The sequence below is a fragment of the Emys orbicularis genome, chromosome 5, assembly GCF_028017835.1.
Source record: "Emys orbicularis isolate rEmyOrb1 chromosome 5, rEmyOrb1.hap1, whole genome shotgun sequence".
NCBI classification, from domain to species: domain Eukaryota; kingdom Metazoa; phylum Chordata; order Testudines; family Emydidae; genus Emys; species Emys orbicularis.
In genome coordinates this window covers 24227480-24239938 of record NC_088687.1, presented here as the reverse complement: position 1 = coordinate 24239938, position 12459 = coordinate 24227480, and the positions used below count along the sequence as shown (strand labels likewise).

The 12459-nt window shown below is 40.6% G+C and overlaps 1 protein-coding gene across 1 annotated transcript in view; it reads right to left on the bottom strand.

The window, feature by feature from the left end:
• The window catches only part of SNCA (synuclein alpha), a 185285-nt gene extending 174194 nt beyond the window's left edge, over positions 1-11091 (bottom strand). Inside the window, exons 1-2 of the mRNA XM_065405300.1 lie at positions 10971-11091; positions 3839-3880 (exon numbers count right to left, since the gene is read on the bottom strand). Of these exons, the coding sequence (XP_065261372.1) occupies positions 3839-3880; positions 10971-11091 (163 nt within the window). The remainder of the gene's footprint in view (positions 1-3838; positions 3881-10970) is intronic.
• Positions 11092-12459: the final 1368 nt, after the last annotated feature.

Sequence of the window (12459 nt, the reverse complement as noted above, 5' to 3'; positions counted from 1 at the left end):
AGAGTACACTCTGAAGCCACTTAAGGCAGCCTGCCTGAATTATTGGCTAAGTAATAGTCAATCTCTTCCCCTCTAGTTCCAACACAGGGTTACATGAAACATTCCAATGCAATTCAAGGTGACACAACTCATTACATTTAATATTTCAATCACACATTTAGATGAAAATAGCATGATTTATCAGGATTAATTTCCATGGACTGGTCTACAAGACACTTTATTAGCATATATTATACAATCATTAGCTATAATGAAATCCACATCTGAATTCACCCACTGTCTTTGCTTTCCAGACCAATTGTTCAGATACCAAAGGTTCATTTCTTAAACCCAATTTCCCCGGTTTGTACTGGAGGGAGCAAGTTCTCTAGTCACTTACTCCATATGAAACTATACTGCTTCACTTTAGAACCTGTGTTCTCCAGCTTTTGTAGTAAGTTTGCTCTATTCACTGTAATTGTACAAAGTTACTACTCATTTCATATTTTTAATTTACATTCAACAACCCAACTCCATTACTGGAGCTTAACTGCACAGAATTAAACAAAAATATTATGGAATTACTATCAGTAACCCTAAGCCTTGTCCATTCAGCTTGGTGTCAGCCATTTCCTGAGCTGAATGAGGCCTATCATTAGTCAGTTATGATGTTCTAGTCTGGTTTGCCTAAAATTCATAATGATCCTTTTATGGTCAATTTTTTTCACTGAAGAAGCATTTAGAGGAACTGATGCCCTTATGTTTTGCATCATTGTCCATGTTCTTTGTCTTACAAACAAAATTTAACATTTCCCCCCCCCCCCAAAACCTCTAAAACGTGTAATGCATCCAGCTGGAATCCCCTTTCTCATGAATATCAGAGATAGACTGGTACTCACAGGATTCATAATGAATCATTTCTACTTTCTTCATGATAGGCGGCTTTAATCCCTACTAGGCTGCTGCACAAAAAGATTCTAATGTTGCCACAAATTCCATAGGTTCACAAAATGTCCTTGGACTTTTCAAGTTCAAGTCCAGTTGGTCATCATCACCACCACTTATTTATCTGGATGCCCATGCTGGTTGTCTGGATACGCCACACATCAGACACACAAGTCACCACAGATCCTCTGCTAGTTCAAGTGGAGTTTCCTTTTCTTCCTCCTGTTAACCCTTAACTGAGCTCTGGCCAGCTTAGATTGATGTCAGGCTGCAAACCTTATATCAAGGACTTGTACCAACTCAGAATGCCTCAGTATATGTCCGAAGGCTAAATTTTGCAGCACTGTCAGAGCTGGTTGCTTAGCTGTAGTTTTCGTTTAGCTGCCAAAACACCCTCCTTGTTTATTCCTCAACCATTCATTTGGCATATGATGTTAAACAGGGCTAAATAAGCCTCCCAATACGTTTTTCCTCGAAAATGTAGACTTTGTATAATTGAGCATCAATCAACTGCTATTTATCTCCTCTAGACTTCTCTGTGGGGCAGTAGGCAATAGAAAAAGTCTTTGACTTATCCCAAACGTCTTTCTTTTTTAATTCCTTATCTGAGGCCTGGTCTACACTGCGGGGGGGATTTATCGTGTCTACACTACACGTGATAAATTGATCCCTGATAGATAGATTGCTACCCGCCGATCGGGCGGGTAGTTTGGATGTACCCTCGCCATGGTGGAGTTCCGGAGTCGACGGCAGAGCTATCGGGGATTGATTTATCCGCGTCTACACTAGACCCGATAAATCAATTCCCGATAGATCAATCACTATCCGCCGATCCGGTGGGTAGTGTAGACGTACCCTGAGCTATTAACTTTCACAGTGGTCTTCAGAACCTCTGAAATTCTTGCTCAGGTATTTTCTCAGGCCTTTAAGTGAATGTTTATGCTGCAGCTAGAAGCATGCCTACAAGCATGCATAGACAGACATGCCCTAGATCTGCTTGAGATAGCATGCTAAAAATAGTAGTGTTGTTTTCGTGGCACAGGCTAGCCATCCAAGTACCAGCCCGCTGTACCCCTGGGTCCATAGTCAGGTGACTAGCTCATGACACCACCCATGCCACATCATCCTCACTGCTATTTTTAGACCTAGTGTGTGTCTATCTGCCAGGATTGGGAGGCATGCACCCAGCTGCAGTGTAAATATGCCCCATGTCAATCATTCCAAAGAAGATAAATTGCATGGAATTCAGTGTACTATGTAGATTTTTCAAACAGCTTACAAGCTTAAGTCCTAAGTGCTCTGTGTGGATATCAGAGAGTTTCACTGACTTTGCATCTGACTGATTATTGCACCATATTGCTTACTGATTTTTGCCTTACCACACCTGTTATTGTTCGAATCAGTTCAATGCACAGATTCACTGACTTTTAAACTGTACAGCTAATAAGGCCATGTGCATGCCCCATGAAGCCTATTTTTCAAATTGTAAAGTGCTAATGTTGTTGAAATAGACTGTACATGTGCAAAGTACAATTTTCAAATCTTCATAACTGTGACAAATTCAAACCAAATTTCATGACGATTTTTAAAGGCACTTCTCCCAAAAAGGCAATTTTCCTGCCAGCTTTTAGCTTCCTATTTATGCCTACTTCAGTGCCAGGCCTGATTTTTCTTAAAAATAAAATCACAATCATTTTAATAATGTGAGAAATGTTATTTTCCCCTCTCCTTATTCTCAAAAATGGCTGAACAGTTTTTGCTCAAAATTTCTAGGGGAAAAAAAAATCATCCCCAAGAAGAGGCCAATTTTGGTAAATTTCAGGCCAAAAAGTGACAGTTTTGTAAAGTTCTGAGCAGTTGAAAACAGAGCAATAGAATGTAAATGCTTAGACACCTTTACCTACAGCTACTAGCTAGAGCTAGAGCTCCAGTTTCAGATAGATTAAATGGATTAGACAAACACAAGATCACCTGCTGTATACAAATTCAGACAGGTATAGCTCTACAGACATATGAAAAAAATTGGGAAAATATCACTTCCACTCTTCATTATGGACCCAATCCAAAGCCCCATGAAGTCTGTGGGACTCTTTCCATTGATTTTCATAGGCTTTGGATCAGGCCCTATGAGTTCAATTCTACTGTGTCCCTTCATATATTGAAATGGTGCAAAGAGAACCATCCTTCAGTTCCATATCCTCTAGTGCCATGGAAGAGTTTCAAACCCTGTGACTCATTCAGGTTTGAGAACAGTACGAGAATAAGAGTTCATGGCTAGGATCAAAAAGCAGAGGTGCCACCTGTGATACAGACCCTCCTCTGGGGCCTTGGTAGATCTGCACAAGGTGAAAGCATACATCACAGCAGCTCCAGCATTGCCTAAACACTCCACCAGTCATTGACTGCTGACACTGATCTCTACTGTATGCTTCAAATGCTCCCTACTTTCCTACAGCCTTTCCTTCCCACTCTGCACAATCCCTAATATGAGTGACCTCCTGACCACCAGCCTCTGCATCCTCTGCTCCCGCCATCGGTTGTGTTGGTCCCAGTTCCTAATCCCCAGGTAACATCAGCACTCTCATCCCAGCCCCCAGGCCAACCGTCACCCACTTTACAACACCCTCATCCCCCAAATCATCCGGTAGCATGAGTCTCAGTCCTCCTGACAGATACAGAAGCATCCCACTCCACCCCATATCCCCCAAATACATTTCCTTTCACCCTCTCCCACATTCGACACCTGGTGCCCTTCCTTGCCCACGCTCAAGGAGAAAGAGACTTGCCCAAACAAGGCTGTCAATCTCTATGGTGGAGGCTGTGCAAAGATGAAGAACCATGTAACAGGATTATGACAAATCAGCCATCCGATTTAGATAAAAAGACAGTTGAAATAATGTACTTGTGTGCTTACCTGTTGTGACACCATGAACAACTCCATCCCTAGTCCTGGAACCTAAACAAAGCAAAAATCATTTTGTTATGAGCATTGGAAATACCAGTTAGCAAATACTGGTACAAGTGAGTGAGTGATGGGAAAGCAGTAAATATAGCACAGCTAGATTTTAATAAATCGTCATAGTGTCTTGTAAAATGCTTAAAATTAATTCAAATCGGGTTTGATATAAGCAATGGCATAAGGACTGAAGATCGCCTGGAGAACCATCAATGAAGGGTGAAGATAAGTGGCCATGTTTTGAGTTGTGGAGTGGGGGAAGCATCCATGTTAGGTGTTCTAGTAAACAGCTCGTTAAGTAAGCACCCAATCCTGCAAAGACTTTTGCACATGAATAACCTCACTCATGTGAGCAGTTTCACTAATGTTGCACATGCATAAAATTACTCATGTGTGTAAGGCTGTGTAGCCTCAGGACCCAGGTTAGCATATGTGACTTACAACCCAATCCTGCAGTCTTTACTCTGGTCTTAATCAGGGGGAACTGCAAAGAGTGAGGGCTGGAAAATGATATAAAAGGGCCTAGTGGTAATAGAAACATGGTCATGAAATTCATTTTGGAAAAATGCAAGCTAATATTTCTGTAGGAAGTAATCTGAAACAAATGGTTTAATGAGAGTGGAATCTGGAAAGCATTTATGCTGAGAGACACCTAGAGATAACAGTGAGAAGTAATAGATATAATACAGGACATGAGTGTATAGTGTGATGTGGCAACCACAAACACCAAACCAATTTTGGGATGCATATGCAAATGTATCCTGGCTCTTTAGGGAAAAATCCTGCATTGGAAAGGAAAGGGGCTCTGTTTCCGTTGGAGTCAATGGTAAAACTGCCATTCACGTCAGTGGGAGCAGAAATAAACCAAACAGGGAGTGCTTTTGAAAATCCCACCCTCAATGTCTTTTTCCATTCCAGACTTCTAGTTCTCTGATTCTATAACTTAGCTACATGTGAAGGGGATGAGCCCATCTCTGGCCTACCATGCTTAGCAATTTACAGTGCAGAGAACGGGTATGTGATACATACCATGGAAGCCAAAGTAATAGCTTTATAATACCATTGGACTAGGTCTTCGAGGGACAGTATTGAGATCTAAATTTTAAAAAGCATTTAGTTTCTTTATTATGCACACTATTATATAAGAAAACATTTTTCCAAGGAATTAGTATTTAGAGACTTCTAGCTATGTTATTTTATTAATCTGGATAATTTTTATGTATCACACACAGTATACGCACATTATTTTATGTACAGGGCTTTTCAATAGTGTGCATGTGCACTGTTTCTTTAAATCTGTAGTAGGAAGCCAAACAAGAGGATCTGGGGAAAATTCTAGGCAGAAGCTCTACAGTGAAGCAGCGAGAAAGTAGCATTAGGTTTAACATTGTTTTCCTTATTCTAATAAAGTTTCTTGTTTAGTGTTAGAAGAAAGAGACGGTCAATGATTCTTTAGAGTTGTCACATTAGGGAACCACACTAATATAAATGTAAATATTGTAGAACAGCACACAATTTCCATCAGCATTATGTTTCATACTTTATTGGTGCCAGTTTGTTAAACCTAAACCCTGGGGTTTATTATCTGTACTATCAGATTTATGAACTTTTACATCATTGAAAATGTCTTGTTACTAAAGAGTAAGAGCAGAATAAGAATCACGTGAGAGAGAGAGAATGAATGGTTTCTTTGTGTCATGTGAAATGACTTCATTCTCTAGCCCGGAAAATGAAGATGCCAGACTTGCCCGGGGTACTTTGGAGAAGATTGTCTCTCTGTCTGAAAATAAAGTAAATAGCTAATGATCAGAACAAAGGGTGAAGAAATGGTGTCCCCTTTCCTCTTTATATTCATTCTTCAATTTGTGCAAGGAAAAACACAAGATTATTTTTCTCCATTCCAGATGGTATCATTGCAAGGTTTCTGAGCTATCTGATTAAAAACAAGTGGAAGAAGTCCTTTCAATGTGTAAGGATTCATCTTAGGTCATCAGGGCTTGATCCTGCATGTCATAGGTGCCCCGGCCTCAATCCAGCAAAGCACATTTCACTTTAAACATACGAGCAATTCCATTGATTTGTAGAAAGGGCCTACAAAGCACTTCATTGGCTTCAATAGGACAATTCATGTGCTTACAATTGAGCACATGCTTAAGTGCTTTGCTGGATTGGAGCCAGAGCGCTCACCCCCTTGCTGGATTGACTCCCTAGCTACTATGGGCTAAATCCTTCAAGTGACATACTGTACATAAGTACATAAGAGCCTGGTAATGATGTTTAACTGTTCAACTGGGGTGAGGAGAGATGGGGTAAAGCAGCAAAAAATCCTCACAGAGGAATTCTCCACCACAGATATCTCCAGAAAGGAATATACCATATATCTTGATTCTTACCTCATTTACACTAGCGTTACACAGGTATAATTCCACTAACTTCAGTGAAGTTAGTCCTGATTTACACTACTACAACTGAGATAAAGAATCAGGTCTATGGAGAGTGGGGAGTGGGCCCATTGCCCACATGAGAGTTTGGCCAGTGGATCCATCCAAAGTACAGATTCTGATAAGCAAATTCATACTTGGCAGTAGATAGTAGCCAGCTATCTATGCAGTTTTCCTGGCTTCACACTTCATGTTCATACCTGACTTGTGCTGTGTTGTAGCACAGCTTCCCTTTTACTTAGGCTTTGCTCAGTGTCAGAATACGGTCCTGTAAGGACAACGGCTGAATTCTGTGGGACAAATTCTGGCTGGAGAGGCCCAGGGGCTCACCTAAGGTAAAGTTGCAGCCAGTAGTGGGAGCATATGACGGAAAGTGGCTGTCTTTATTCTGGCCACTCCTCATGCCCTGTCTGACAGGAGCTGTGAAAGGGTGATAAAGGGCATGAACTAGCAGTCAAGAAACATGGTCTGCATGTACACTCTGATTCAGCAATGGCCTCTCTGCACAGATTACACAATTCAGGCAGAATAGTGGCACACATGCACACTACTTTTCCTGTATACACTGTTCATGTGACCACACAGGAGGACGGGGGGTGGACATTACTCCTGTTTTCAGGCACCAGCCAGAATTTGGACCACTGGATGAAAAGTCAAGAAATAATAGCTACCACCCTTCCTTCCCATTTCAATAGTATTTGTCAGCACTATTAAACTTAAGTAGCTATTTTCTGTGTTGGCTATGAGGCCCAATCCAGCAAGGCGTTAATTTCTGAACACTTCTTTACAGGTGCCGAGTATTCTCAGCACGTCACTGAATTGGGGCCTCATTCAGATATAGGGCTGGCTAAGGCCCTTGCTGCAGTGGTGTATGCACCACTTTAAGCAACAGCTGATTGGGGACAGGGAAGCATGACCCCACGGGAGAGAGGAGATATTATTGCTTCTGCTTCTGAGTGTTCCTATAGGGAACTGTTTCCACAAGGACTTTAGCAGGGATTAGGCTGCTCATTATTCCAACAGACAGAATTGGAATATCTTTGCTATCTCACTAGCTTTTCTACTGCCAAAGAAAAACAACATATGTCTTGAGAGAAGGCTGCAGCAGAGGCATTTATATGATCTAAACAATATGGGGAAGGTACAGTTTTGTAGCCGTGCACCTGCTGAGGGTCAGATCAAATCTACACAAATATGAACACCAGAGCTTGGGTACAGTGGAGAGTGGGAGCTGACCGGGAGAGGATCCATTCCCAGCTACCCGATACTGAGCTAGCCAGGCCAAATGTAAGTTAAAGCTGCAGAGGGGGGGCACTTTGTCCTACACCAAGATCACTCACAAGCAGAGAAACCAGAGCAACAAAGCGTCACTCTGCCACACGCCATCTCCGGACAAGCCCCATCCCTTTCCCTGGCAATAGTGAGAGCTTGAGGCCAAGATTAGCAGACAGCACTCCCTGATTCAGAGCATCAAAGCTATACTCGGAGTCAGATTAAAATACTCTTACTTGCATTGAGTAGTACCACACTCCTCACACAGTCTCACTGAAATCAGAGTCTAGCCCTTACTCACTTAAATGAAATTTGCATAAAGATAAACATGGTTAAGTAATCCATATTTAGCTTCCTAAACTCAGACGTGCAAAGCACCCATAACTTCTAATGAAGACAATGGGACTCAAGTTTAAACAATCTGGCCTGAGTGACTTGGATAGGCCACGCAGCAAGTTAGTGGCAGAGCAGAAACCAGAACCCAGGTTTGGTTGCTGAATCCCAGTCCCCTTCTCTTAGTAACCACTAATCAGCATGGTTCCTTTGTATGTTATACCTTAACTATGAAGGATCTGATGCTCAGCTGATGTGAATCAATGTAGTTCCATTGATTTCACTGGACCTATGCTGACGCACACAAGCTAAGACTCTGAACACAGAGGGTAAGAAAAAAGCTAACTCAGGGCCTAATTCAAAGCCCATTTGGGAGGGCTTTCCAATGACTGCAACGGACATTGGGTCAGGTGCTAAGAAAGGAGGAAAGAAACAATGGGAGAGGAGAACGGCATTCAGGATGAAGATAAGTAAAATAAAATCCAAACTTTCTCAAGTCTTTCGTAGCCCTCTGACCCGCAGATAGAAATGTTCCTTTGTGCCCTAGAAGATTAAGCCATTACAATGATTCCATTGCTTCCTAGACAATGGATATTTTCCCATGGGATTCTCTTACCATCTTTTTTTGCACTAGATATTTTTTTACTATGCTCTGAATAATAGGTAGCGGTAATTTGGACCGAAAAACTTTAGCTTCTCATTAATCCCTCCCCAAGAACTGATGGCAAAGAGTCATTGACTAGCTGACTACTGAAATTTAAAAATTACTATCGAGACCCTCTCAATTTTGGTCTCAATAGGGTCTTTTCGGGAAGGTATCAACCAGTAGCATGACAGAACCCACTTGTAATGCACCCAGTTATAGCTGCAACTCCACATACAGCCATGTGGAATGAAAATCCTCAACTGCTTCAATGCATTTCACTCCATTATACATGAGTTCCACTGTACTAATCCTTTAGGAATTTAGCCATTCTCCTCCTCTTCCTCTGATCTGGCTGAGCAGGAGAAAAGAGAAGTTACCACTGCCCTGTGCTGGGTAGGTAAAAAGTGGAATACATGGCTTCCCTTTTCACATCAGGGCATGAAGGAGAATCAGGCCAACCTAGATCAGTTGACATTTTTAACTACAATTCCAGCCAGGGAAGATGAACTTCCAGAGGCAATACACACTAGCTATCATCATTCCTGGGCTGAAGGAGAGTGGATCTTTTGCCAGTAGCTCCTTACCTGTTACAGTGAAACTACATATATGTTTATGTTTCCTTTATGAAAGAAATCAGTTCAGTGTGGGATCACTCCTGCACTATTATTAATTATTAGTATACAGACCCTAACCCCAACAATTCACAATCTAAGCATATTGAAGACCATGGGAATTTTGCCATTGATTTCACTGGAAGCAGGATTGGGTTTCAGCATTCCTAGTATCACAGCAAATGGAAAAGGCATGAAGATTAACTCAGCATACACTTTATGAGCATACCTAATAAAAAGAAATCATGGAAGCGCTATCATGATCTACAAGGAAATAAATCATACACCACTGAAAACTAATAATAGACAATGAAATACTGAAAGATATTCTGATAATTGTGCAAAAATGCCTACATACATTGAAACATATATTCATTTTAAATTTAGTTTGCAAAATTACTGCTTTCTGTGTTTACCTGGGAAAAGAATGTTCAAGATGGGCTAAAATGTGTAGTCTAATGTATCTGGAGCAGAAATAATTTGTTAAAAACTAATGCTAACCTGGAAGGGGATTGGGATTCGGGGGGGCGGGGGGGAAACAACAACGAAAGGAGTGTGTGGCAAACCCAATACTTCCATATCAAGGCAATTATTCCAGTTTCCAACCATCCTCTGAAATCTGTGCACATCTCCCTAGGAACACACAGCATCTGTACCAGTATTTACCTATAAAACCATGAAAAAACAGAAAGGACATACTGAAAAGAATATATTATTTCGTTCACATTTTTCCATCACCTAATTTAATTTAGGAGGAAACAGAGGCATATGTTTATTTTAACTAACCAACCATTTAATCATCATGTGTTTTACAGGCTCTTTCCTATGAATTTTTCATCACAGCCTTTGGAAGACACAGTTCTCTAGAGCTAGGAACCTGCTAAGCAACGAGGATAAGCCTGTGGTTAAAGCACTGGATAGGAATTTGAAATGTGAATTCTATTCCCAGCTCTGCACAAACTCCCTGTGTGACATGGGCAAGTCACTTAATCTCTCCTTGTCTCAATTTTCCCATTTGTAAGAGCGGTATAATAATTCTCCTATCTCAAAGGGTTACTGTGGTCATTCCTCCACGATCCATGGAAGGAAGGTGCTGTGGGCCTACAATGTAACAAGTATCCATTAAGGAAACTCAGTCAAGGGAGGTAAGGGAATGAGATGCTTGTACACAGAATGATGAATATCAGGAATCTTTATTTAAAACCTTGAAAAACAACTGATTATATTCCCTTCCAACTATTGAATCCTTTTTGCTTTATACAGTGAGGAAGGATAGGGTTGGATAAATTGCCAAATTAACTGACTTTTTCTTAAAAATAAAACTCCTTAAAATCTATATATTCGGTAGCATTCTGGTTATAAAGCCACCTGTCACTCTGTCTTTGTATATTGTTCATTACTGTACCAGCCTGTGTACCCTTAAACTGTTAGGGCTCTTGGACAGTGAGACAGTTATTTTTTTGTGTCTCCTATAGTACAGTGCCATGTATGGCACAGATCTATGGTATGGTACTAGGGTTTTAGCATCATGCTAAAATAATGGGTGGCTATCAACAATGCAATGACACACCAATGGATTTAGCAAGAATTATTTCCATCTTTACAGAGGTTTTACTTCCAGACTTAGGACTCAATTCTGATCTCATTTCCATTGCTGTAGCTTTATTATTGAGTTACTCTATACTTATAGCAAGGTAACTCTGGATCCTTGTCCTTTCACTGATCATTCAGTTCAGCAAACAGAAGCAAACAGGTTAATAGCAATTTGTTTTCTATTGCCCACCTACCTACATAGAGAACGCCCTCTTTCGTCTTTCCTGCTGCTTCTGCCACACCCTGTTTGGTTTTTTCTGCTGCTGCCACAACTCCCTCTTTAGCCTTGGAAAGCCCTTTCATAAATACATCCATGGCTAAAGATTTTCTTTACACAGACAGCACTAGGGGGAAAAATAAGAAACATTTTGAATACGAAAATATTTTTCAGAAGGAAAAACTGTTCAAACTCTGACTGGAACCTTATTTATAAAAAGATTTTATCTGTCTGTCAATCATCCATACACACATATTATCTATCTACAGACATACATATCTGTATCTGTCCACAGAAGTATTCAATATTTCATGCAGAATAAAAGTGGTTCAACAAGTGGATAAACAATAAGTGCAATTCTCCAAACAGCCTTCATATTTTCAGTTTTCTCACATTCTACTACACAAACAAGTTTAACAGTGTTGCAGACACACATCAGGTGTATGCAGTACTCTCACAAACCAAGTAGGACAAGCTTAGCCTTTAAAAAAAAGGCCATATAAATGAAGAGGTGTCAATTTACTGTAGATAATAATCCATTTCTGACAGGGAGGTGCACTGGTTGACATAACAGGTCTTTTCTAGATCCTTTGATTCTTGACTGAGACACAATTCCCACTGAAGTGAATGGGAGTTTTGTTCCAAGGACTGCGGGATTTAGGTCTTTGATTAGATGATATTCCACATCTCCGCACTCAGAGGCACCAGTGTGGTTAAAAACACACCATCAACATAAAAACTAAACAAAAATCACACGTCCCTCCAAAAATTGTTTACCTACTATTATTACAAGTAACCCCTATTATAATTATATTATATCCCTATATTCATAGGGGTCCCTTCTAGACTTAGAATCTATGAACTGAAAGAGATTAAAGAAAAAAAACATCTATTTTCCCTATATGCTTGCTTAGTGCATCTGACAGCATTTTGTCATAGTCAGTTTCTCTTCCCACGCTGTATAGTCAGTTTCCCCTGTTATTTGTGTGGAGCTTTCCCGTGGCAGAAGGGGTGAAAGAGTCATTTATAATAATTTTGAAAAGGAAAATGTGATTGTAAAGCCACAAACATTGGCAGGTGGTTTCAGGGACAGGTGTGGGACCAGGAACTTCATTTAAGACCTTAAAAAAAAAACCCTAGCAGTATCCCTTTAACAAATTAACTCTTGATCATTTATTTCTCCACCCACATACAGAATGAGAGTGTATTGATGCCGGTACCTCCCTTTTTCTTGCGATGCTGAGTAGGAGGACTGGGTGTCTAAAGAAACATCTGCAGCCACCACTACCAACTTGTGATCATTTAAATGCGAAAATAAAAAAATAGGAGCGAGATTTGTGTCTCATTAACACACACTGCAAAATCTGTCACCCTTCCCACAGAAAGAGAACAGCTTTCACATTGCTGTAAATAGGAATCTCAGTTTAAATGCATGAGATCTCTCTCTCTCTCTGCCTGTCAGACAA